The sequence below is a fragment of the Haemorhous mexicanus genome, chromosome 10, assembly GCF_027477595.1.
Source record: "Haemorhous mexicanus isolate bHaeMex1 chromosome 10, bHaeMex1.pri, whole genome shotgun sequence".
Taxonomy (NCBI): Eukaryota; Metazoa; Chordata; class Aves; order Passeriformes; family Fringillidae; genus Haemorhous; species Haemorhous mexicanus.
This window is the reverse complement of record NC_082350.1, coordinates 7,410,957-7,436,845: the sequence shown is the minus strand read 5'-3', so window position 1 is coordinate 7,436,845 and position 25,889 is coordinate 7,410,957. Positions and strand designations below refer to the sequence as shown.

Sequence of the window (25,889 nt, the reverse complement as noted above, 5' to 3'; positions counted from 1 at the left end):
CCGAGCTGCTGGGGAAAAAAAAAAAAAAAAGGAGTAGGAACATGTGGACATGTGGTCTGGAGCAGGAGGAAAAAGCAGGGACTGCATTTTAAACAACAGCAACCAATCAATTTCGTTCGACCATTGTATGAAACCTCATCCCAAAACCCTATTGGAAAAGAAAATATCTGTTCCATGTTGGTTTGGGATTTTTAAAAATGATTATTGTTCTTTGATATGTAGTCATGTTCTCTGTGTTTTGAGAACTTGATTTGTGGAAGTGCTAAGTGTTGGTATAACCCCTGGATAAAAAACTTCCTTGATACTTTTAAAGTATTCAAATGATAGCTGAATGCTGTATTAAATATACTTGTGTAATACTGTGCTCTGGAAAAGCTTGCTCTGACTTTGCCTGAAGGGTGAAGGCAATGCTTATAGATGAATGTTTACATTTATTTGAATAATTTGTGGGGAAATGGAGGTAGGACCAGGTACAAGAGAAATGAAAACTTGTGTCTTCCTTGTATTTTCTGTAAGGATTGTTCCTAGAGAAAATGTTCCCTTAGTTAACTCCTGGGGTTACAATTTTTAGCTAGCATTTGCTCTTGAGAATCTCATGGGAATTGAGAATCTGTTTAAGGAAATGCTTCAAAATATTCTCACTCTTGCTCTTCCAGCCCGACAGTTTCAAATATCAGTTACTGGATGTATTTTCATTTTATATAGCTGTGTAAGATACTGAAAGTCCTCTGCCTGTTTTTCTGACGTACAGAAGAAAGTATTTGCAAATTCTTCAACATTTGAAGCTGTGTGGTCTGTTCTCTTCTCTGAAAAAACAAAAGCCAGGGAGTCTTACAGGGAGAAATATCCTCTTGTGTCGATCAGCTGCTGGAGTTTCCCCCCTCACTAGAGAGCCTCAGCTTCTCTTTTCCATAGTTTCTGTTAAGTTTCACTCAGTCTTACCAGCAGTGCTGAGAGAATTGTGCTTTTTCTATTTCCAGTGTCTTATATTTGATGGTAGAAGATGATTCTCTTCTAGGCACAAGGTTCTTTTCTCACCTGTTAATCTTTCTTTTTTGTCTTAGTCTGTTGCTCCCAGGGAAGAGATTTGTAAGGCTGTGTATGTAAGCAGGAGGCTGGTACTGTTGGAGACCATCACTGTAGCTTAGCAGAGAATTCTGTGAGTAGCAGTTCTCAAGTTCCAGATGTTGAAGACTGTGCTCTGAGCACTGACAGTAACTTCACCACTCTGTCCTGAATGGAGCTTTGGCCTTGCACAGACACAAACCAGGCAGATGCCTCTAAGCCCCCTGCACATTTCTAAACAAGTTTTGGTTGTATCAGGATAGCCTCAGGATCCTGCATTTTTGCCGTTCTTGGGTCCCTCAGAGATGTTGGTTTGTGGCTCTTGGTTTCATCTGTTACCTGTGAGATAGCTCTCTGCAGCTACTCTGAAATTCTCCTGGTGATTAATCCTTGGGTTCTTTCCTCTATTCACAGTCAAGGTTAGCTATCTGGGGTTCAGGTGGGGAAGAGGTTTGGTACCTTAATTATTTCCTACGGGAGGGTAAAGGATTTAGGTTGCTGGCAGAGCCCATGTTCCAGTTTTCCAGTACCACAGGGTTCCCTCTCTGTTTGGGTATCTTTAGAAAAATAAAGTCCCTCTCTGGCACTTCATACTGGAGCTGTGGATAGTGTCATTACCAACATCATGGAGCAGCCTTCATCTGCTGGCAGCCTTTCCAAGGGAGGCAAGATCTTGTATCTCTTTTTAAGTGGTCCATTTTGGCTAAGCTTTAGCTAAGCTATTTCATTAGGCTGCAAACTGCAGTCTAATGAATTGTTTTAGTAAATATTTCCCAGATGAAAAAATTCTTCTTAGTCTAGGGGGAAGGACTGCTGTCACTGTTACCAGGAGAAAGTATTTTTGGTTAGACTTTAAAGTTGGGAGTACAAAAAGGAATGATGCTTGCTCAGACACTGTCACACTAATTCCAGTTTTTGTCATCTGCTTGTCAAATAACTCTTCAGAAATAAAAAGAGGTGTTCCTGTATTTCTGTAAGCAATGCAAGATACAGTTATAAAAGAAATCATCAGTGTTTGCAATTTAGAGTATCCAAATACATTAGTGATAGCTTTGATGCTTGAGTTGTCACCATGCCTTCAAAGTAAAGTATTTGTGTTGAGTCAGGAGGGAAAACATTGAAAGGACAGTGAGAAAGATGATGGGAAATCAGCTGTTGTGGGGTCAGTGCAGTTAGCAAAGCCCATTTTGGTGATGCTGCACTGCAGTAAATCCACAGCTCACCTGTGTCTTTGTGCTCTACACCTCCATTTTTAAACAGCAAAGAGCAAGCAGTTCTGCCCCCTTAGGGTTTTTGACTAACCAGAATTAATTTCTGAATGATAAAAACTTTTTTTTAGGATTATTCACTGAGCTAAAATAAATCTTTTTTTCTCCCTCATGTCTCAATCAAGAAAGGCTTGTAGGTACAGGTAATGTATTTTTAGGTCGATTGATATTGCTGTGAAAAAGTAGGCAAGCTTCTGGATCACACTGCTTTAGACTGAAATAAAGCCACAATCCTGAAGCTCAGTACAGGTAGAGAGCAATTCATTGCTGTGAGCTCTGCTGAGGTGTGGGGAGGTATTGCCTGTAGGGCAGAGAGATGAGTTATAGGGGTGGAGGAAGCTAATGTGGGATAAAGCCACTTTCCCTTTTGAGTCAGTTATTTAAAATTAATGGGAATCTTTATTTTCCAGCTGTGCACCTCCCTAAGTGTTTCAGACTGGGAGTGAGAACTTAGGAGTGGAATGGTTTTGTTCTGGGAAGTGTTCTTCTAGCTAATCATTTCCTTGTTTGCTGCTTATCCTCTTGCTGTTCACCTGTGTTGTGTTGGGGAAGCCACTGGGCTTTGGGGAATTGTGTTAGCCTCTGGATTAGATTTGAATTTTGATTGCAGTATGAGGTCACCTGGGAAACATGCTTGCAAGGCTTTTTATTTCTTGCTCCAGCATAGTTGTGTGTGTCCATTGAAAAAATGTGCTTTTCCTCACCACTTTGCTGTGGTAGTCAGGTTGTTTTAAGATGGATGAGAAGAAATTTTTTAATGTATGCTTTTTCAGTGAAGGATTTGACTGAACTGCTGCTACAGGTCAAAAGCTGTGCCATGTGTACTAATGGAGGACGTACCATTGGTGAGGTTTGTTCAGCAGTGCTGGTAGGTTTTAGTGTGAGGCAGTCTTTGGGAAGGTTCTCTTGGCTCAGTGCAGTGCTGAGAACTCCCAGCACACGCCCAGGCTCTTGGGGCACTGCCTCCACTTTATGGCTTGTTTGAGTTTCACTCTGTTGGCTTCGTGACAGGAGGTGTTGGCCTGGTGGACAGGAAGCCAGTCTCAGTGTAGGCTTTGGGAACAGTCTGATAGAGGTGCTTGGTGTCACACGTGGGATGGCTTTGGAAGCGTGTGAGTTTTCAGAGGAAAAGTACATGTCACCTCTGTGTTTCAGAAGAGTAGGCTTGGTTATACCTTTACAATAGTTGTTGAAACAAGTCCATGAGGATTTCAGCCTGTTTATGGGTCTTGTCCACTGCCTTTAGACTGGGGCAATGTCAGGTTAGGGTGGATTTGGGCTATTTAGCAGCATGTGGATTCTGGAGTTACTGTTCTTTTAAGTTCTTAAGGCAAAATGTGGTCAATGGGAAACTGATGATCTGACTTAGTGAGTTTGTGGACATGATGCTTTGATAGAGTGATGATTTAAATGGTGTAGTTTACAGATGCAGTGTGGTTTCTCTTGTAACCAGCTCACTGAGTGGTGAAGAAGGGAATACTCTAATGTGTTCTGATAGGGTTTTTTCCCATCTGGTGTCCTTGGATTAACAGCCTGCACAGCCTTTTGGTCTTGGGGAGCAGATAAGAAAATTCCTGGTAGAGGAGAATACTGTTGATTCATTACTGGGAGGAGAATTTGTAACAAATTTTAATGGAGAACCAAGTTAGAGTTCCCTGCTTGTTTTGCTATTGACAGGGTTTGGGCTTACTCACAGCTTTTTCCTTGGTCTTTGGGGCACGGTAGGATTTAGGGCTTGGGTGGTTTTTTGCCTGAAAGGCTGCAAATTGTGGATTGGCTCAGAACAGGGATTGTTGTGGTGCCAGATGTAGGTGTAGGGTGTCTGGTTTGATATCAGGTTGAATTTTATCAAGGAGTCGTTGGGGTTGGGAAATAGAAGTTGATCCTGTAATTTTTGTATCTATATATTTAATGATCTTTTTTTGATAACCTAGTCTTTTATGGTCTACCTCTGCTTTGGTTTTTTTTTTTTTTTTTTTTTTTTTTTTTTTACTCTTGTTCAGTTTTCACAAACTCTTTTTTAGGAGGAGCTTTTCAGGTGTTTATAATTCAGGTTCTCTGACTAGTGGGTATGGGAAGGACATGGAAATTGCTCCCTCTCTCTGGAACATCTATATACTCTGTCAGTAGTCCCAAGAGTCAAGAAATCTGTGCTACCAGGACCTCTTTTGAGAAGTCTCTTTTATGCTAAAACAATGGGATTAAAAAAAACAAAAACATTTACAGAGTTACTTGGTCTAAAAATAATCAACAGTGGAATAAAAACAGCTTTCCTATATTTCCTGTTGAAATTTATTCCTGCTTAAATGAAAAGCATCAGTGGAACCCCTGTCCACTTAATGCTAGTAAAAAGGGTTACTAAAAGCAAGGATATTTAGACTGCCTCGCTGCAGAGAGATAGCATTATGCTCCTTATAAAATGCTTATTGGATATTTACTAATCCCTTCTTTAAATGCAACATCACTTCTGAGCAGCTTGAAACATGAAGTACTTCATTTTAAAATATCCACATACCCTCATGTGTGCAGAAAGATGATATTTGAGTGAATAAGGAGCTGTAGTGGAACAGAAACCAATTAGCTGCATCAGGCTGAGGGTTAAGCTGAGCCTCCAACCTGTTGTTAGGCAGTAGTACAGGAATCCACGGGGTTTTGTCATTGGAGCAGTGCTGAATTCCCTGGACTTGGGAAAACTGGTGCACCAGGATCTTCCAGTTCCTGAACTGATAGCATTGAAAGACTCTTAGCCTAAAACTTTGTAAGGCTTATCTCTGGAGTAGATGTGAATACTGAGGAGAGGCTTTCAGTGCCTCAGTCACTCTGAGATAATGCCCAGAAATTTTTGCTGTTTGAGCATCTTGGATCGGGATATCTGTGCAAGGCTGTGGATCTTGACAGGTCTGGCAATGAAGGAGGTGGTGGAGCTGCTCCTCCAAAGCTCAGAGTGTGAGACATTGGCTTCTTGAGGGATCAGGTTTGGGGTGGGAATGTTTTAACAAAGTCCTCAGCACCCCCTCCTTCCTCTGAAGAACCATTATGTGTTTGTGTTCTTTTGAGGAGAGTATTACAGGTGCCTATGAGCAAATTGGTGGAACATTACATGTTAGAGTGGTTCTGCATTTTCTTCTACTTGATATATACAAGTCTCTATATTAACCATTAAATATCCTTTCTCTTAGCAGCTAAGTTCGTATTTTAGTGACCTTATTTTCATCTAGCCTTTGTGCACTTCCCCCATATGTTCAAATGAGTACCAGAATCAGTCATTTGCCAGAGTTTTTTAATTTATATGTGAATTCAAAATGCTTGTTTTCTTTTATCCACTGGGGAAAATGTTCTGCAATTCCTTTTGGCTTTTCTACTCAGAGTCCCCCATCTGAGGAGAAAATAAAAGACAAAGAGAACAAAAATGTGAACCATTCTGAGAGTTTTTTCCTTTATTCCAGCATTCTTCATGTCAGGCTTTGCTTCCTTTTTGTGAAAATTGGTTTTATTGTTGGCAATTTTCCAGATGCAATGAATAATAGAACACCAGATGTCCACTGCTGAGAAAAATTACAGATGAGTAAACACTTTTCTGAGGTAGCATAAAAATCTATTAACAGTGCTTCTGGTGTGCCTGCAGACAGTGTGAGCTCCTGGCCTGCTGTGCTTTGTGCTGCACAGAGAGGAATATCAACAGCCTCTGTGGCCCTCTACATGTCGGATTCCTGCCTTCCTCTAAATGTGGATTATTTTCTAGGAATGAGCACTCGCTGCAGTGCTTGAATGTGATTTTCATCACTGGATTTAGTTTTAATTATTGTCACAGGTGTTTGATTGAAGGTGAAAGTCCCAGAAACATTAGAAGAGGCAGGGGTAAGAAGGGGTATGGAGATGTGGCCTTGTCCCCAGCCTTTCCCTCCAGCAGGCCCAGCTCTGGCTGTGCCATGTTTTCAGACCTAAAGCAGGTTGTGTCCCAAAAGTCATGTCAGGTTTTTCCCAGCTGTTTCAAGCTCCTCAGAATAAGCTTTCACCACAGACTTTGCCTGTTGCACCTGACAAACTTGACCCATTTACTTGGGAAAAGCAAAAATATTCAGTGGTGGGTAATTCACATTTGATTGAGCAAACTATTGGAGAGCTCCACTGGTCCTTGCCTGCTTTGTATGTCCTACCTGAGTTGTCCTGGCTGCAGCACACACCCATTGCTTGTGTGTTCCCACTGAGAAATCCTCTTTACTGTCCCTCTCCATTGCCTTTGCAGCAGTTTTTGCATATGGGTAAAGAAGTCATCCTCTTTAGTCTGGGCTGTGTCCAGTTGTACCTCCTGTTGCTTTCCTGTGCCCAGATGTGTTAGAGCCTCCCGGGACATTGGCTTGGCCCACTAAAATCAACTGTGCCAAACCTCAAGGAGCTTCTGGTCATTTTAGTGAGCTGAGTATCAGCTGATCAGGATGGTCCTTTTAGGAGGAAGAGTTTAATTACCTTGATAACTTTAATTGTCTCTCTAACTCATACTTACACTGTCCCTTTGTAATTTATACTGTCCCTTTCATTATTCAGTCTTTTGCAAGTTTTTATTGATTGTTCAGGCTTTTGTTTGGAGGATGACGTGACTCTACAGTTTTTATAGTAAGCAAAATCTCTCTCAACTTAAAACTTGTTATGTGGGCTTTTTTTATGATTCTCAATGCTCTTGTGTCATCTTAAAAAGGCAATTGAGTTATCTTCTCAAGACTCCTAAGTTTTGGAAATACAAGTGCAGAGAAACAGAAGGCTTCAGGAGTCCATCTATTCATTCTCACAGCCTGAAGAAGAAGTAACTTAGTAGAGCCCTTTTTATTCTGTGTATTTTGTGTTCAGAGCAGGTAGGCATGAGGCTGGTAGGTGTCTGATGTTATCCTGATGGACAGATGGGAAGGAGCGAGTGTTAATTTAGGCCTTAATCATCCAGATATTGGACTAACATTAGAACTTAGTGCCTTAACTCTTAGTCTTTGCAATCAGCCCATAATTATTTGCCCTGTGAGTGGTGGAGTGTCCATAGCCCCCAGTGATCTCAGCAACAGTTATGAATGCTCAGTGCTGCAGAAAATCAGGTCAAGTGTCTCAGAGTGTCCACAGAAGAAGGAGCAGTTATGTCTGAAGAGTCTGTAAGAATAACAAAGGGAAAGCAAGCTTGTTTTCATATTTCATAAGCATCAAATCTGCACTTATTTAAAAAAATTACAATGAAAAATTGAAATGATAACATTTCTGTTCTTGAGCAAGCCAGATCTACAGCAATTGTTTTCATGAAGCATTGATTAGTATTTTTAGTATTAGCCATCCTAGGCATTAGAAGAAAGTTTTTCAATATATTTTCATATACTGCTATCAGACTAAACACTGGAGATCAAACAATTGTCTGAGTGATGTATGACATTTAAATTATGCTACTGTAGCTATGGTTAAAAGATTGTATCAGCTTTCCTGTGTGATCTTGGTGTTGGTGCCTTAACACAAACCTGCACAGTACAGGAATTAGCTGCTACCTTCTGGAAATGGTAGCAGAAGATACAGAAAAACTGATTGGTTTTGGCAGCTCACACATTTTTAGAGACAGAGAACTAAGTATAGAAATGTGGTAGCGTGGCTCGGATGTTTTTGTCACGTAAGGATTTTATTCCCAGCTCTGGAAGAAGGGATTTGTGCAGCCTTTCAGTGTGAGGTCTTGCATTTGGAATGTCGAGCAGCACAGAATAATTTCATGTGCTATGATGTGACACTTCAGATGATTTTTCTGGCTGACTGGGCAGGACCTGTCTAGGCTGAAAGCATTTGGTGAGAGGAAGCAGCAACAGCTGTTTTGCCTGTAGAGTCAGTTCTGCATGTTGATGCAACTGAGGAGACAACTGCAATTGAAGGCAATTTAAATGGACAGCTAATGGTTGCCACAAGTAGTTTTTGATCCCACAGGTATGGGTAGAATGCCTGGTGATACCTGTAAAGAATGGAAGGGAAAAAACTGAAGTCAGTGATAATAAACATCTGCTAAGTACTCCGCTTTTGTGGACAGGTCTTCACTGTGTGGTTCTTGGCTGTACATTTTATTGAACTTAGCATGATCCCTGTGTGTCCAGTGCTCCAGTCTGCCCAGGTCCCTCTGAATGGCAGCACAAGCATCTGGTGTGTCCAAAAGCTCTCTCAGGGTTTTGGGTTTGACACTGACGTGCCTCTGCAGGCTGGGAACTGCAGGTTGTACTGGAATGGCTAACAAGAACAGCAGAGGCATGTGGGGTACTACTCCTAATATATCCAGGATGATTTTGATGGGTGTAGGAAATGAAGCATGGCCATGCTGTGCTAGTCTAGTTGATGCTGATATTTCCTTCTGTCATGATTTGACTGGATTAGGAATGCTGCAGACCACATGGAGAGCTTGCTGTATACCATAAGTAGTGAGGAACTCACTAGTGCTCAGCGATAATTTTTCTATCACTTGGGCTTTCAATATTGGTTCAAGTACTTATTAGAACGTGATTAGAGTGCAATATATATTGTGCACAGAACTTCAATGAAATTATTTTGAAGATGGGCTAAATGAGCATTATGCTTTCTTTGGCCTTAAATGATGCTATGTGCTTTCAGAATCAGAGCTGGGAGTGGTGATCTAATTTGGCTCTTGATCAAGTGGCTGTAGGGTCAACGTGAATTAATATGTTTCAAGTTCCAAACCTTTAGCAGAAATAAAGCTTATGCTTATAGAATATTTAATCCAGAGCAAACAAAGATTCCTGAGTGATGCAGAACACATCACGGCATTTGGTAAATTTGTTACGAGGTTAGTTCTTGATGACTATTGTTCTATTTCTGCAGGATTTAGAATTCATGTTTGCAGTTTGTAGATACTATTTTCACATTGCAGATGGGTAGCTGGGCAGGAGGGGTTTCTGTGGTGTGCCCAAGACATTGGACAAAGCAGTGAAGGCTAGAATTAATCTGCCTGCATCTCATCCTCTCTTCTCTCTCATCTGGTTGCTGGAAGCTCTGCCTGGGTGTAGAGTGCAGGATTGGTGTTTGTGCTGATGCCTTTTCCTAGTGGTCAGATGCAGGCTTTGGGCAAGAATATTGAGGGGACAAATCTTGTCTCTAAAGCAGGAAAAACTAGTGTTTTCCATGTCTTGTTTTCTGGTGCTGTGCAGGAGCATGAGACACCATCATGTACTCCAACAGGGAGCCCCGAGGGAGAGAGCAGGGTCATTGGAAATGGGAAGTGAAGGAAGGGGGTAAAGGCATGACCAGTTAATTGTAGAAGACATTGCTTCATTTGTGTGAGCTGTTGTTTGAATGTATTTTGCTCTTGGAAAGGATAAGGTGACAACAAGAAAAGGATTTTGTATTAGAAGTCAGCCTAATGCCTGCAATCTTTTGTTTTGTGTGTCCTCTAGGCAATGGAAATAATGTAGTAACTGCTAGATTAAGTATTTAATTTTCTTTAAGTTTTGGGTTCAATTTTATAAGATGTGGGTACCTAGCCTACAACAGAGTTAATTTAACTTGATTTGGTGTTGTTGCTATCAGAGAGTTGCTTGGAAGGACTCTGTCAGGATATTGTCAGTCTTTTAATTTGTTTGGTTTTTGGCTAAAATGGGTGGATTACTTCAGCACCGGAGAGGCAAACAACCTAAGGACTGCTAAAAATGTGGGTAGCTTTGTGTGTTAGTAAAAACCACAGGAAATATTGATGGAATGCATGTATTGAATTCATTGTTGTAAAATCCTAGAGCCTTTTTAAAACCGAGCTCATTATGAGATTGTTATTGAAGAAACCCTGTAATAAACCAAACAATCTACTAGAAAATATGTTTTTTATAAAGGAGTTTTATATAATGGTTGTCATGTCTGCCCTGATTATTGTGCATGCTTGGAAAACAGGTAGAAAAAGGAAACATTTACTTGATTCCCATTGTATGTTTGAACTAAATGGTGTCTTCTACTGCCTGCTTTATATTCCTCTATAGGTAATTTTAACTGGACCAGCATAAATTTATGTCATCTTAAAATATAGAGGTGCAGGTTCAAAAAGCTGCAAAGGTACAAAGGTCATTATAATTGGGATTGAATAAAAACATCAGACTTTTTTTCTAAACTAAAATAAGCAGTTAACTGCATGTTAAAGGACTGTATTGTTTATTATAGTTTAACTCAAAATGCTAAAGTATGAAGTATTCCTCCCCCTGTTCTGTTCTCCAGGACAGGTGACAAAATAAAGTGTCTCAAGCTTTCAGGATGTTTTTTATCAATGACTTTATTCTCAGGTAGAAGGAGAGAAAGAGGGAGAGTTTGATTTTCTTGGTTATGAGAACTTCATCTTTCAGAAACAGGTATTTCTTTTATTAAAACCAGAAAAACACAAAGCTTCCTACTTGTGTAGTCTTCAAGGATCAATGAATTTTCCACAGCTGTCAAACAGTTCTTGTATTTTGTCACACACTGGCTGTATTAATGCAAGAGTGTAGAGGGGTAACTTTGTTGCCTTCTGATGGTCCAGTCTGAACTTTACCACCGAGGGGTGGCTTCTTCCTGCCCTGTTTTGCAGTTTGCTGTTTAGCATAAGGACCAGGAGAAAGCAGCACAGGCCCTTGCACTTCCCTGGTGTCAGGTTTTCTGCCCCTGGCACTGTAAGTCCAGTTGCCTTGGTCCTCTCTTCTGCTTCTGGCTCTACACCCTTCACTCCATGCTTCTAAGTCAGGACTTGACTTTTCAAATAAGCTATTTCTGAGCAAGTACCCTTTTCCTTGTGTTTGAGAGCACTTCTCTAGAGCAGCTGGATGCTGCTGATTACATCTGAGCAGGCACAGCCAGCAGCTGGGAAGAGTGATTAGGTTGAAAAGGAAAATTTAAAAAAGAAATCCCACATAGTAATTGTGCAGGATGCCTTAAAGGTCTGTGGAAGATGCCTCACCTGGAGCACACATAAATTTCCTTGAACCTCTTTAGAAAGCTTTTCTGGAAAGTAAGATTGCCATGAATCCTACTAGAATTAGATAATCTGAAGGTCTAAGATGGATAGGTTTCCTTTGGCATCCAGCTAGCATGAGCATGTATGTGTGTGTGAGACTGCTTTTGTGAGTACAAAAAAATACTTTTTTCTTCAGTCTTGTTCCAGTTTTAGTGAACTTCTCCATTTCAGAGATCTGAACATTGTCTTTATTTTTCCATATAGGAAGTAAACTCAGAACTTAATTTGATCTGATGTTGGTTTTCTTTATGATAAATTCTTCCCAGTATCTGAAGTGGTTGCTTTATGTTGTGGACTGGATAGGTCATTGCCCTGTTAGGAGCAATCACATCCTTTGAAACACAGCAATGAGCAGTGTCTTTAATGAAGAGATGCTTATGGAAATAGCACAAATAGCATATATGACATTTTTGTTCAAGGAGAACTCAGATTAACTTCTGTTTCATAGTGAAACTGAAGAGCTTTTACACTAGCCTGGTGTATTGGCCCCTTTAAACCATTAATGCTGGAGTGGTGGTTTTAGCTCCTAACAAACTTTTTGTTTGTTAACATGTGTTTGGCAGCAAAAAGGCTTGCTAATTATATGGTATAAAAAATGTAAATTTCATGATAAGGCACTGTAAGTAAAACTGTTTGTAGCACAAAGTAGTAAGTACTGGAGGAACTGGTTGTATGCAACTGTGAGTCTAACTGGAACTGTAATATGAAGAGACAAAAAAGTCTGTTCATTCTCTCAGTTGGTAAATAGACACTGATGTGTGTGTAGTTGGATGGAAGTTATACTTTATATGCTGTACTGGTTTGTTTGGTGCAGTTTATGTTACCTCTTCCTGGCTGGATTTTCCTCCTGCCTTGTGCAAAGCTGCTAGTGCACAGGAAAAAAATGCCCATCGAGAGGAAATTAATATTTAAATAAAAGAGTTTGAACATATCCTGTGTTTAAAGAACACACAGTTGAGTCCTTGGTATTCCTTGCCATTGCTGAGCTGCAGTGCTCCATGCAGCTCTTCATATTAGCCCAGGACCTGTAAAAGGGGAGACTGAAACAAATCTACTTTGTTTCTCCAGAACTTGCTTTTTCTAGAAGACTAGGATGGCAGTTCTGTGTTTTATTACAGTGAGGATTATTGAATCTGTCACGTTGTGCCATTTTTTAATGGTAAAGTCACATCTGCTGCCATTAGTCAACTCCTTGGTTAGTCTTTTGGGTAGAGAAATGTTACTAGTGGGTGTAGTGGCACCACAGATGCAGTCTACTTTATTATTTAAATTTACAACTTCAGTTTCATTAAGTTAAATTACCTCCTGCTGCACTTAGACCCTTGCACAGCTTCTGACTATTTTGTGAAATTGAGTCACACAAAGCTGTGAGCCAGAGAGTCTGATTGAATAGATGTAGTGCCATTTAAACACACATATATGTGGTAAAGAAGTATGGAAGGTAATGCAGAACATTTATTTTTTAATTTTTATTTAATTTTTATTTATTTATTTTATTTTTAGTTACCTAAACAGAAATGTAAAACTGAATGCAGGAATATGATTAAGCTATTTTGGGCTCATCCATTCTCAAGTTCTTGTGGTTTAATAGTGATGCTACTTTAAAATTGACCTTTTTTGTTGACAGCATGTTTTATTCAATGTATTACTATTTTGGATCACATCTAAAATTTTTTTTCTCTCTCTTACAGACTGGACTTTGTCATTCTTTTCATGAAAGAGGTTTCCAAGTAGTTGTCTTATAATAACTTTGAGAAGAAGTTTTATGTAGCTCTTACTTCCAAGAGTGCTGCAAAAATGATTACTTCAGATTTGCCAGTACTACAGTGAGTATACACTTCTCTCTACATTTGAAATCTTGACTTTTAAAAAGGTTGAAGTAAACAGAGAGGTGATTGTGAGGATAAAGCCCAAGCTTGAAAGAAGTGCATGTTAGTGTGACTGTTCCAGGCCTCCTGTGTTTTCATGTGCTGAAAAACTGTAAAAAAACTGCAAAACACTTAAACTAAAAAGTATTTTTTTCTATGTATGGAGACTTGACTTTGCTGTGCAAAGCAAAACAAATTCTTTGCTACTTTTATGCTTCTGAATGTTGTGAGATTTCAGCAGTATGTACTGGTTTTGGTCATAATGGACCATATTGTATATTCCAGTTGTGTATTTTCTTACAATGAGCTGAATTTATTGTGCAGAAAGCCTTTGCCTGCTGCAGTTAAAGATGGCAAGTGTCATGAACATGTTTTGGTCCTGCTAGGAAATAGGAATGGTTAATGCACATGGGAACTTGGCTGTGCTTGGATAAAGTGAGCTACTGGGAAGAGCAGAGTGGAAGTCTGTAATAGGAGGAGCTGAAGAGGAAATCAAGTAGAGTTAAGAAGGAATTTTAGAGACTGGAACCTGCCCCTGACTTCACAGGGCAGGGGGAGCACACAAAGTGAGGAAGCTCATGGGGTGAGGTAATGACAGGGAAATCAAAACAGACCAAATGAGCTTGGCTTGGAGAAAATTAATTTATTGCTAATTAGAAAGGGTCTGGATGATGGTGAGAAACAAAAGCAAAACCTACCAGGTGTTCCTTCTACCTCTGCCCAAGTTCACCTTCAGCCTTTCATCCCACCCCATCCCCTCGTGCCCCAGTGGGGGTGCCCAGCCCACTCCTGCACGGGCTCCCCTCAAGGGACCCCTTCCCCCCACCATCCCCTCACAGAGCTGTCCCCCCCTGCACCATCCCCTCACAGAGCTGTCCCCCCCTGCACCATCCCCTCACAGAGCTGTCCCCCCGCACCATCCCCTCACAGAGCTGTCCCTGCACCATCCCCTCACAGAGCTGTCCCCCCCACCATCCCCTCACAGAGCTGTCCCCCTCGCACCATCCCCTCACAGAGCTGTTCCCGCCCCCCACCATCCCCTCACAGACCTGCAACCCCCATCCCCTCACAGGGCCCCCCCACCATTCCCCCCCAGGGCCCCGCACCATCCCCTCACAGAGCTGTCCCCCTTGCACCATCCCCTCACAGAGCTGTCCCCCTTGCACCATCCCCTCACAGAGCTGTCCCCCTTGCACCATCCCCTCACAGAGCTGTCCCCCTTGCACCATCCCCTCACAGAGCTGTCCCCCCCACCATCCCCTCACAGAGCTGTCCCCCCCACCATCCCCTCACAGGGCCCCCCCACCATTCCCCCCCAGGGCCCCGCACCATCCCCTCACAGAGCTGTCCCCCTCGCACCATCCCCTCACAGAGCTGTCCCCCCCTGCACCATCCCCTCACAGAGCTGTCCCCCCCTGCACCATCCCCTCACAGAGCTGTCCCGCCCTGCACCATCCCCCACAGAGCTGTCCCACTCACACCATCCCCTCACAGAGCTGTCCCCCTTGCACCATCCCCTCACAGAGCTGTCCCCCTTGCACCATCCCCTCACAGAGCTGTCCCCCTTGCACCATCTCCTCACACAGCTGTCCCCCCACACCATCCCCTCACAGAGCTGCTCCCCACCATCCCCTCACAGAGCTGTCCCCACACCATCCCCTCACAGGGCCCCCTGCCATTCCCCCCCAGGGCCCTCCACCATCCCCTCACAGAGCTCCCTCTGTCACCATCCTGCTGCCAGTGCCAGGCACCTGCACCAGGTACATTTGGTAACTATCTAATGTTAATTTATTTTTGCTTGGAATGTTTTCTAATTTTTTTTTTTCCTTAGGGTTGAAGGAACATTAGTTTATCAGGGTTGATTGGCATTCCAAGCTAAGACTTCAAGTCCTGTTATTTAAGAAACGGAATGGTTGGACAATTGAAAAGAAATTTGTCTGACTTTAATAACAGTGTGCTTTGCATTACAGTTTTTGCTTGTATTTTTAAAACCTCTTTAAAAAAATTTAGTTGTGGATGAGTACAGGCTAAAGCTGGGGATGACCTTGATGGGCAACTCTGAGGGGGAGTGTCAGCCTGAGGAGGTTCTTGTTAGCTTAGGGATTAGTTATGGAAGAACATTTTCTTGGTTCATATTTCCTGGATTTGCCACATTGAAGAAGTGAGGGAATGTTTGTGAGATATTCCAAAACCAAAAAGCTAGGAGAATCTGTGGTGGTGGGAAAGGGATATTTGCATTCCCACTTAAAGAATCCAGATGCACTTAAAAAGTGAATGGAATATCACAGAGTTTAAGGTTAAGCAGTGTATGTTAATGGATTTGGTAACTCAACACACCTGCAGAAAAACCTGTGGGATGTTAAATACAGCAGCATATTCTTTAGTCTGAGTCAGTGATATTAAGCAAATCAAAGAGCATGAGTAAACATTCATGTTGTTTTTTCTGGTAAAGATGGGAATAATTTAATGCTACTCTATGAAGTGTTGGTGAGATGTCATCCTCAGCAATACATGTAGTTTTAATTGCTTATGAGCAAGAGGAGATCTTGCATTTTCAAAGAACTCAACATGATTTGCACATAGAGGTTTTGGGACTCTCCTGAGAGTGTAGAACATTGGCTCGTATGGATGAAGTATCAAAGAAAGTGATAAATTCTAATTCCGAAGGTCTCAGTCAGGCTTTCATCAGGAAGAGTGCTGGGTAAGGGTGAGGAAACCTGAAACAATTTTTGGTCTAGGCGGTATTAGCTTCACACATTTATGGATTCTGGAAGACACAGTCCAGTTCCACACAGAACATCAAGGTTTCCTTTCTAGCTCTTAAATGAATTATTTGAAGGATTATTATCATCTCCTATTACTGTGCCTATTTTCCACTTCTTTGTTGTAATGTTTTGTAATCCTTTTGGCTACCCTCTTCAAACAAACAATCCTAAAGCCAATTTGATATGTTAATATGTGTGTTGCTTAGGACCATATCATATATTCCCTCCCAAAATCTTCTTTGTTGAGGGAACATGAAAGGAGAATCTTTAACCTTTCTAGATTCATAGAAGTGGCTTCAGAACACAGTGAAGACAGGATTTCACTTATTGGTGTTTCAGATGTTTGGAGAAAGCATCTGGTGTATTCGATCTGGGTGATGGACAGGTATGAATCTTCTCTCAATGGCATGACTCATGTTTGCTCCTTAGATTTTTGAAGATCAGCCATGAGAACTGATTCATCCATGATTCATGAGCTTGTGCATTTAGCCATTTTTCTTCATGAATGCTTTTTTTCACAAGGCTGAATCTGGTGATAGCAATTACTGAATTTATCTCTGCCAGAATGTTGAGCCCCTCAGCAAGAGCTATAAAAGCTTATAGAAGTATTTTGGTTCCTTTTTTTTTTTTACAAAACCTGATACATAAACTCAGGTTTTTGCTGTGGTATGCTTTTAAAGGGGCATGGTGTATAAATGCTATAGCTAGGACTTTGTGAAATAGTAGAAGAAAGGTAAATTCATTTTAGTTTGTGTTACAGAGATGTGAAATTTGTTGTGTTAATGGAAATATGTTTCTCAGAAGCATGACGTGGTAAAGGGCTGTCCAGTAATCTGGTAATTATTCAATAATGTGAATAGCTTCAAGGATTAATAATTATAACTCTGAAATAATATCTGGAGTTTTTAGAAGGGATTCTGGAGTTGCTGCCACTTTTTTAGGATGCTTTAGTTACCACAGAAACCAGAAAGCAAAGCAGAGTATACCTGAGCCCTGAAAAGGGAGTATCACTTGTCTCCTTTGCTCTGCTCACCCCTGTCTTGTAAGTCCCCCCTACCTCTGTCAGATTCTCTCAGGTCCCTGTCATTTCAAAGGGGTCGCAAGAGAGGACAGGTTTAGCTTTAGGCACTTCCACCTCTCCTTAGATGAGGCAGGTTTCCTTAGGCACAGATTATCTTCCCTCACAACAGCTTCAGGAAGGATAAATTATGATTAAGGTAAAGTTCCCCCCTCAGGTGTCACACACACGTGGAATGAGGATAGGATAATTCTGGTCTATTAAGATGTGGATAATTGCCACCAGACAAATTACTTCTTAGCAGTTCTGTGACATGTGTAGGGAATGAGGGAGATGGATGCTGGCCAGCTGCTTCTCTCACTGTGTTACAAACTGGCAGGACTGCAGGCAGTTAGGAGATGCTCTACTGCTGCTCTGAGTGCAGAAATAAGAGGAGAAGGGGCATGTGTGTGTATGCAGAGCAGCTGCAAGGCTGGGACAGAAGCAAGAGGCACTACCTCCCAAACTGAAAGGGCTCACAGCCACCCTGGAAGGACCTTTTTGTGCAGGAGTTGGATGATTCAAACAGAATTCCTTGCTGCTTGAAATGATGTTTATTTTAATATGAAACCAGCTAAAGACTGGAGGTTGTCCTTGATCTTGTCTCCCTACTCCAAATAAAGTGAAGATTGAAGGGAACCTAGTTTTTGATGTTTTCACCTTGCTCCTTACGTATATTCTTGCTGGAAAAAAGTTTCCATTCTTCCTCACATGTTGTTAGGGTGAGAATTACTTTGTTTAATTTGAAACATTTATATTCAAGCTGCTTGTCTTGATCATCTTATCATCAATGGAGAGAAAACAAAATTTATAGTATTTAAACTGTCTGGTCAGTTTTGGACACTGGTCTTAGTGTGAGGTATTTTGTGCATTAAGATTTTCTGCATTGCATATGTCTCTAATTTAGATTAGATGAGTTTGTACTAATTTACTGAGCTTTTCCCAAAAAGGAATGGCCAAAGCCAGCAAATCAGAGAAGTTTTACCAGAAGAGAATGGAGAGAATCAGGTTTAAGGCAACAGTCTCTTTAAGGCAAAGAATAGAAGGTGGTTAATAACTGTTCCTTCCATATGCAGTGTTAGAAAAGACTTGACATTTCCAGAGCTAAATAGATTTATCTGGAGGTTTTGCTAGGCTGGACTGAGGCTGTAAATCGGCAGAAAGTCAAATTCTCTGTGGAGTAGATGCATGTGAAGCAGTAGTAGAGTTTAATTTATTTATATAGCTCTGGTGTTTCAAGAGAAGGGTTTGAGGTGTTTGCCTAGGAGGATTGCTGAATCTGTTTTTAATAGAGAAAAATCTTTATCCTGATGATCCTAGGGGTGCAGGTTTCTAAGCTAGCAAAGCACAGTGTTTCCCCAGGAATGGGGGTATTGTTTAGATAGACACACCATGCTTGGAACTTTTCCAATAAGGATCTGAGCAAACCAGAAAGAAAGCTTTGGATTTGGTTTTTTGTTTTTTTGTTTTTTTGGTTTTTTTTTAGAGAGAGCAATAGAGAATGGTTTTAATTTCTCTCCAGCAACAGAAGGGAGCAAATATTTTTATGGAGTTCTTTACTTCTGTATTCAAAATTCTATTAAAATTGACATTGTGAGTCAGTGTGCATTTTTGTCAAATTGACTTGCAGTGTGGTGAGGTATTTGAGAAAGGGCTGGATACATCCATCTACTCAAGCTTCTTTTCAGCTGTATTTACTGCATTGATTTTCTCTGCTGTGGCCCTAATCTGCCAAACAATTTTGAACTCTGTGTGGGGTATCTTTTCTTTGATTTTAGACTTTTTACATTTTTGGGTGTTTTTCCAAATACATAGCTTGATGCTAAGTTTTTCAAGTTTCATATTTTATGAAGTGCAAAAGCTACTTTTTAATTGTATCACAACAAAGCTGCATTTTGAATATTTTGTGGAGGTACTGCATTACAAGTGTGTAATTTGTGAACTCAAATGCACTTGAATAGTGGTTTTTCATCGAGGGTGCCTGATTTTCTGGGGTGTATAGAGTAGTTAGAGATAATCCACTGAAGTTACTTTCAGTAAAAGAGATTCATAGATGTTCTTCTGTGTTCTGGCTTTTGTAAAAGATTCTGTGGGTCCCTTGGTGGTTTTGTGCTTGAAAATAGGAAAAGGTTGGAAAGCAATGTCTTAATATTAGAAATTCATCATAGTTCTACAGAATTATTTGAGTGAGAGCAGACCTAGACAATGCAGTAATTTCAGTAAAGAGAGTATGAGAACATTCCCAGTTCTGATACAATAATATCTTTCTGAATTAATTAATAGCTTTCTCAGTGATACAACAAATTTGTGAAGTATTCCTGGTCTATAAAGCAAAATACAAAATAATCCTCAGACAAGGTGGAAGATCTGTGTAGATCTTTGCTTACTGGAGCTTCTCTATTTCTCTAGAGCAGATCACTAATGCTGCTGTTGATGTTTGAGGCTCTATAAAATATGGACTAGGTCTGGTTTTCACCTTCCCTTTGTACAAGTAACATGGCAACTGAACTCCTTTCACTTCAAGGAAATGATTTTGGATTTAAAGAAGTCTAGGATTGTAACTACACTTGACCATCCTTGAGTAATCTTGGACATTTTTAGTTGTAAATGAAAATTTATAAGATCTGGTGCACTGGTGGTCTTGCCTAGTGGAAATAAAGCCCAGGTATGGTTTTGCATGTGAGCTGCTCTTGGGCAGGGTCTAATGCCTCAAAAGGTCAATTACAATCTGAGTTTCTTCAAGCAGCCATGTGTGTTTAGAAGGCAGAGAAATACCTGTGCCTCTAGTTTGGAGGGGTGGTGAAAATTAGGGGAAATTTTTTTCTTATCATGATCTTAAATCTGAAATGGCAACAAATGACAAATTATTGTTTGGGCTTCTCTGCTAACAGGAGTTGAGCAATGTCAAAGCTTTTCCATTGTACAAGTGAAAATATTTTTCTAATTGCAAAAATTATAAATGCCTTCAGATCAAAGGGAGTTTTTGGGTTTGGGCCTCACAGTCAGCATGAATCCTCTTTATTAATAGCTGCCCAAGCCCCTTGTCTCGGAGTCTGACTGAGAGCTGTGTGGAACCTTGTGTAACTGTGCTGATGATGACACAGCTGGATTGGACTCCACATTGCTCTTGGGGCCTTGAGAAAAGCTCAGAAGCAGCTACAAAGAAGCTAAAAGGAAGTGAATCCATTGTGGGATTGATGAATTGAGCATGTGCTGGTTAATATAGCCAGTTTTGAAGTGTAATGTGTTTTCAAATAAAATTAATTTAAAGAATTCCAGTCAATAAAATGACATTGCAGCTATGAAAAGGGAAGGCCTTTTGCCAGGGCTAACAGTGTTCATTTCCTTGGTTTGCAGAATAAACGGGGAAAGCATTTTAATGCTGACTGTTTTGTTGTTTATTTGTTTTCTGGCTCAGGACTAAGTATCTAATTGGTCAGTTACAGACTACTAGTTGATTTCAGATCGTTTGAATTTATGTAATGTTTTTCCCCCCTAGGGATTCTACAAATGAAACTACTGCACATTCAGATGCTGGCAGTGAGCTTGAAGAAGCAGAAGTCAAAGGAAAAAGAAAAAGGGGCCGTCCCGGCAGGCCTCCAGTATGTATAATTTATTTTGGTTTTGTTATGCATCTATTTAATTTATTTTTGTTTTGTTATACATCTGTTGATAATTTACTGTAGACTCTTTTTCATCTGATTATCTTGTGGTCACATAAACAGGCTTTTAATGAGTCCTATGTCAGACATTATGATGACTTGTAGTATGAAATATTTATCAAATTGATGTGCAAACAATGAAGTCTTTAGAAAAGGATATAAAAATGATGTCATAATAGCTATTTATTTTTCTTTTGCTAGCTGCTTTCATGAACCATAGAGTTTTGTTATTATTGTCATTACAACATTCTTCCAGATCTGAGAATAGCCAGTAAGTACATCCACTGTCTTCTTGAACGTTGTAATGGACTTTAAGTGACAAATGACATTTGAGCCATCCTTTATTACTGATAATCTTTTAGTGTGAATGGAAGAATTACAGCATGATATTTACTAGATTCCTGAGAAAAATCCATTAACACCTTGAAAAGTCATGTGACTGACATATGCTGCATTCTATTTATAGACTGGAAGCTTCAACATATCCCCTGGCATAGTGCAACAGGTGATATGGTTGTCTTTGTCTCTGCTGGCCCATCAGTAGGAACATACAGAAACAGTTCTCTATTACCTGGGGTATTAGGGAGGCTTTCTCTTTTATTTTCATCTATTTTATAGAATAGACAACTTATTGGAAAATAAAGGGAAAGTTCTGTGTCGTGTTGTCCTTCATCTTGGCTCTTGAAGATGATCAGTTTAGTTCCCTTGGCTGTATCACTTGACGTACCCAGTCTGGAGTAAGACTGGTGGGAACTTGTGTGTTTGCTGTTAATGAGTTTGATTCACCTCTCAGTCTTGCTCTGTGAATAAACTCACTACATGAATGTGCCATATATCTATATAGCACTAGTAGATGGGGATGATATTTTGTTTTTTTTAAACCCTGAGGGCTTTGATCCTATGGCTTATCTCAAACCATGGGCTTGGTGACAATGTAAGAATGGACAGATCCATGTGTTACTCTCAGGCATGCTGGCCAAGCTGGAGCAAATTCCTCTTTACTGTTGGTTTTCAATTTGTATCACAGTCTCTGGACTTAATCAAGGTGCCAGCATTTTAAATCCTGGTCTTTTCTGGGCGTGTTGTCTTCCTTTTTGAAAGCTTTCAAACACTTTCCTATGATGCATATGTTCTTCATCAGATAAATGGATTGCTCATGAACATGAAATCTCTTCAGAGCAAGTCTTAAAGAAGTGTTTAAAGAGAACAGCTTATCTGTTTACATAGCTTGTAAGCTAAGATTAAATGAAAAATTATTTTATGAATATTTAATTAGCAAATCTATAGGGTTTTGTAACTAATAAAAAAAAGCAGGCTGGTGCAACCTGATTGCTAACCCAGAATGTTGTTCCAATATTCAAATTCTAGTTATAGCAACACCAGGGGTATTTTGTACCCAGCACATACTCACTGGAAGGGAAAGGTGAATGTTACAAAAAGCATTTCTCATTCCTCTGCTTCACTTTATTAGTAGTTCCTATGGGAACGTTTGCTGAAGCACTCTGCTGGTCCTGCTATCAGGTTTCTAGGGGAGGAATTGCTCATTTTGCTTAGAACAACTCCAGGCTCATTAGGTGTGATTGTCAAGTGATGAGCATGCAGAGGAAGCAGCCATTGCTTCAGTCCCAAAGTGATGGGCTGTGAGCTGACTGCTGCTGCTAAGGAGCAAGACCTTAGGGTTATCAGGGGGAATTGTGTGGAAGCCTTATCTTAATGCTTAAGAGGAGTCAAAACCCTCCAAATCCAGTCTTAAAACTTAGAGGAAGAAAATAGAGAATGAAACAAATACAGTGTCCTTTAAAAAACTGTAGTTTGTCAAAATTTGGAAGAATTTGCTCAGTTCTACTTTCTTTTTCCCTTTTGACCTCCATCCCAAAATCTCAGGAAAGCATATATTAGGAAAGAGTTTCAGAGAGGAAAAGCAATATGGTCGTTTATGGAATGGGACTCAGCAGGTCTCATTGCAGCCTCCTAGTCAGAGTGGGGTCAGCTTTGGGATCAGACCACACTGCTCATGGCTTTTCCAGTTTGATTTTGAAAACTACCAATGGTGGAGACTGCACAGCCTCTCTTAGGTGCCTATTCCATTTTACTTCATAATAAATTTCTCCCTTGATTCTTTTTAAAAGAGAAAAAAGCCTCACAAGCAAAAAGCCACTCTAATGACTGGAAGACAGATGCAAAAACTTTGGAAAGGCTAATCTAGGCAATTGAATTTACAGCATTATTTGATGTTAAAAGCCAGGGACTTGATAATTGTATTGCTTTATCAAACCATGTTGCCAGCCCAGCCACTTCCCTCAGGTGAATTGCCTGGTTCTTACAGGCAACTCTTCACTACTGTGGTTTTTGTTTCCTTCACAGGTACCACCTACCTGTACTGTCAGATGTGAAACAAATTAAAAGTTTTAGTTAAGTTCAGAAATGTTTTTCTTAATTTAGATTAGATTTAGCTTAGATTATTTTAATTTCTGTTATAGATCAGAAGAATGGTAGCCCAAAGGCTCTTCGGATTTCTGTGGCTGGGATTTTTTTCTAACTTAAAAATTATGATCTAATAAGATTTAATCTCTTCCTGCAAATGCTGATTTGCTTGTGTCCTTAGGCCAGCACAGCTAGAGTAGCACATCTGCCATAAACATACTGACCTCTTGGAAAGGGACTTTACTTTGTGCTGCATGATCCTATTACAGAACTGCATAGAATATATTGCATTAAATATATATATGTATTTTAAACAGGTTTCTGCAGTGTGTCACAGAATGGACTTGACCTTTTATCAGAAAGATACACTACTACAAGAGGATTTTCCAGATTGCTTTCCAAAGAAAGACAATCTCTGCAGATTTGAGACCTTTGTTAGAAGATGGTGCTCATTTGAAAAACTGCCTTTTGTAGCAAATACCTCTTCAGTTCATAGAGAACCGTAATGCTTTGGGGGTACCTTCACTTTCTAAAACACTTGGAACTAGTTGATCTTTAAGATTTCCTTTCAATCCAAGTCATTCCTTTCTAAAACACTGCATTTCAAGTAGCCCTTTCACTGCTGTACACTATTCTATTGAGTACTTGACTGAGTAGTCTAGACAGTCAATTTGCAAATAGATTAAGTGCATTGGTCTTGCAGAATAGCTCTCAAAATCTAACCTGACTGTCCTGAGCTCCCTGGCCCTTGCTGTGAGTTTAGTGGGGACTGCACCATGTCCTGCTCCAGTGTCTGGGGCTGGCTCTTGGCCACGTGCCCATCTAAGCACTGAGTCTCGTAGAGATGCCCATGGAGTCACTGGCCAAGGGCTGAGTCTGTCCAGCCAGTGGCATATTGTGGTGCACATGTATGTAAGGATACTGTCTGGGTATGTATTTAATGAATTCTGGGGATAGAATTTAATAAATTCTCTTTAAGGAGGACTTGTAACAGTCCTCTCCTTGAAGTTCCTGAGTGATATTGGCCAAAATGCCCTCTCTGTCTGCTGCATTATTGAAATACATGGGTATGGATGTGCTCTCCTGTTCTGTACAGGGGGTTTGAAAGCCCAAGGGCTTCTGATGCACTGTAGCTTTCGTATCAGTGAGCTCAGGCTCAGATCAGTTATTTACCTGTCCTTTTTTGTCTCCTCTTTTAGATCAACATTCTGTTCAGCATTGTTGGCATGCTTTTTTTAAACTACCTGGCCTCACCTTCCCAGGAGCTCAGAATAGTCTGGCTTAAACCTCAGCTGCTGGAGGTTGAGGCAGTGAGAGAAATCCCTGGCTGTGTTTCAGATGCGAAGTAGGAGTAGACAGATTTAATCTCTAATTCAGAGGACAGGGAGAAACATCAGTTTGTCTGTTCCAGAGGTGGCAGTTTGGGGTTCTCTGCTGGTTTCTCTCTCATCCCATACTCAGAACCACAGTGTATCATTCTCCATTTAAAGCAAGATGGAACAAGGCACTTCTGATGCTTTTGTGCCAAGGAAAGCCTGTACAATTTTGCTTTCAGGTCCTTTTGTAGTTTTGGTATGGAGGAGACAGACCAAAATGCCTTATCTTTGCATTCATATGGGGAATTTTAACTTTGCAGCAGATTCCTGGCCTTATTTAATCTTGCAGTATAGATGTTAGATACAGCAGGGGATTGAGTTTTGCTTCTAGTTCCAAGTCATACGTGTCCTGATTAATAACAGGGAGGAATCCTCTTAGAATTTCTTTTCATACAGTGGAGGTTTGTGGTTGGTGTGATTTACATCAGTGTCCTGTTTCAGCTTGCCTGCCTGATGATTTAGGTCTGTCCCTTACAACTGAAGGGAGTCTGTAGTTCAGTGGAAATACAGTGCATCTATAGCATCTTTGGGAAGACTTTTCTTTCCTGTTACCTGTAGCATTAGAAGTTTTCCTATTAAGCTTTTGATGAGATGGTTCCTGTATTTTTGGCAATCTAATCTATTCTTTATTTCTCTATGGAAATAGTCTTTTTTTTGGTAGTAAATGCCTCAGCTAGAATTGAAATTATTCAAGCATTTACAGCATACTCTCTTGATTCTTTAAGATGACTTTGAGAGCTCTTGATAGATTTTTAAATAAGGGTGAAAAATAGCACCACCACTCCCAACACTGCCTCTACTTTTTTTTGTCCTAAACTGCAAGTGCTGCAGCTGAAGCAGCTCTGGGTGCTCTGGGTGTTAGGGGATCTGCACCTGTCTTTAGTTGTAGGATGAACCTTTTCACAGGGAGCACCTTGTTTGTACAGCCAAAACAGTCCACAGGACTGTGGGAATCCAAGAACCTTCTCCCTAGATAACCATGAAGATGGAATGGAATGTGTCATAGTGGTTTTTTAATCGGGATTAACTCATGAAGACCTCAGGCATTACCATTCTTCCATTTACACAAGCTTATAACACAGGGCTTCTTGAGGGGCTGGTGCCTTGGAGAGGCAAGTTCTTCAGTTTTACTCAAGTGGAGGTTGAAAAGTTTCTCCCACCTTCCCAGGGAAGTGGGGTATTCATTCCTGTAAATGACTCATGGTGTGAATGCACATACAGGTGATTGTTTTCAGGTGGTGTGTTAGGAGGAGTTACTGACTCTAGGATTTTCACTGCTTTTATTTCTTCATGAAGTGCATCACATCAACTTGGAGAAAGTTAATGGAAAATGGTCAAGCCACTTTTTTTTTTTTGGTAATGTGTGAATCAATTTTCACTGTATTACTTGATTTTACAAATGTGGGTTACTGTTTTCT

The 25,889-nt window shown here is 40.5% G+C and overlaps 1 protein-coding gene across 2 annotated transcripts in view; it reads left to right on the top strand.

The window, feature by feature from the left end:
- The window catches only part of STAG1 (STAG1 cohesin complex component), a 152,368-nt gene that overhangs the window by 25,620 nt on the left and 100,859 nt on the right, over nt 1-25,889 (top strand). Inside the window, exons 2-3 of one of the 2 annotated variants that reach the window (XM_059855157.1) lie at nt 13,011-13,145; nt 20,509-20,611. In XM_059855157.1, the coding sequence (XP_059711140.1) occupies nt 13,117-13,145; nt 20,509-20,611 (132 nt within the window). In that variant the 5' untranslated portion in view covers nt 13,011-13,116. Of the gene's footprint in view, nt 1-13,010; nt 13,146-20,508; nt 20,614-25,889 lie in introns of both variants that reach the window. The other variant, XM_059855156.1, reaches the window with a different exon arrangement.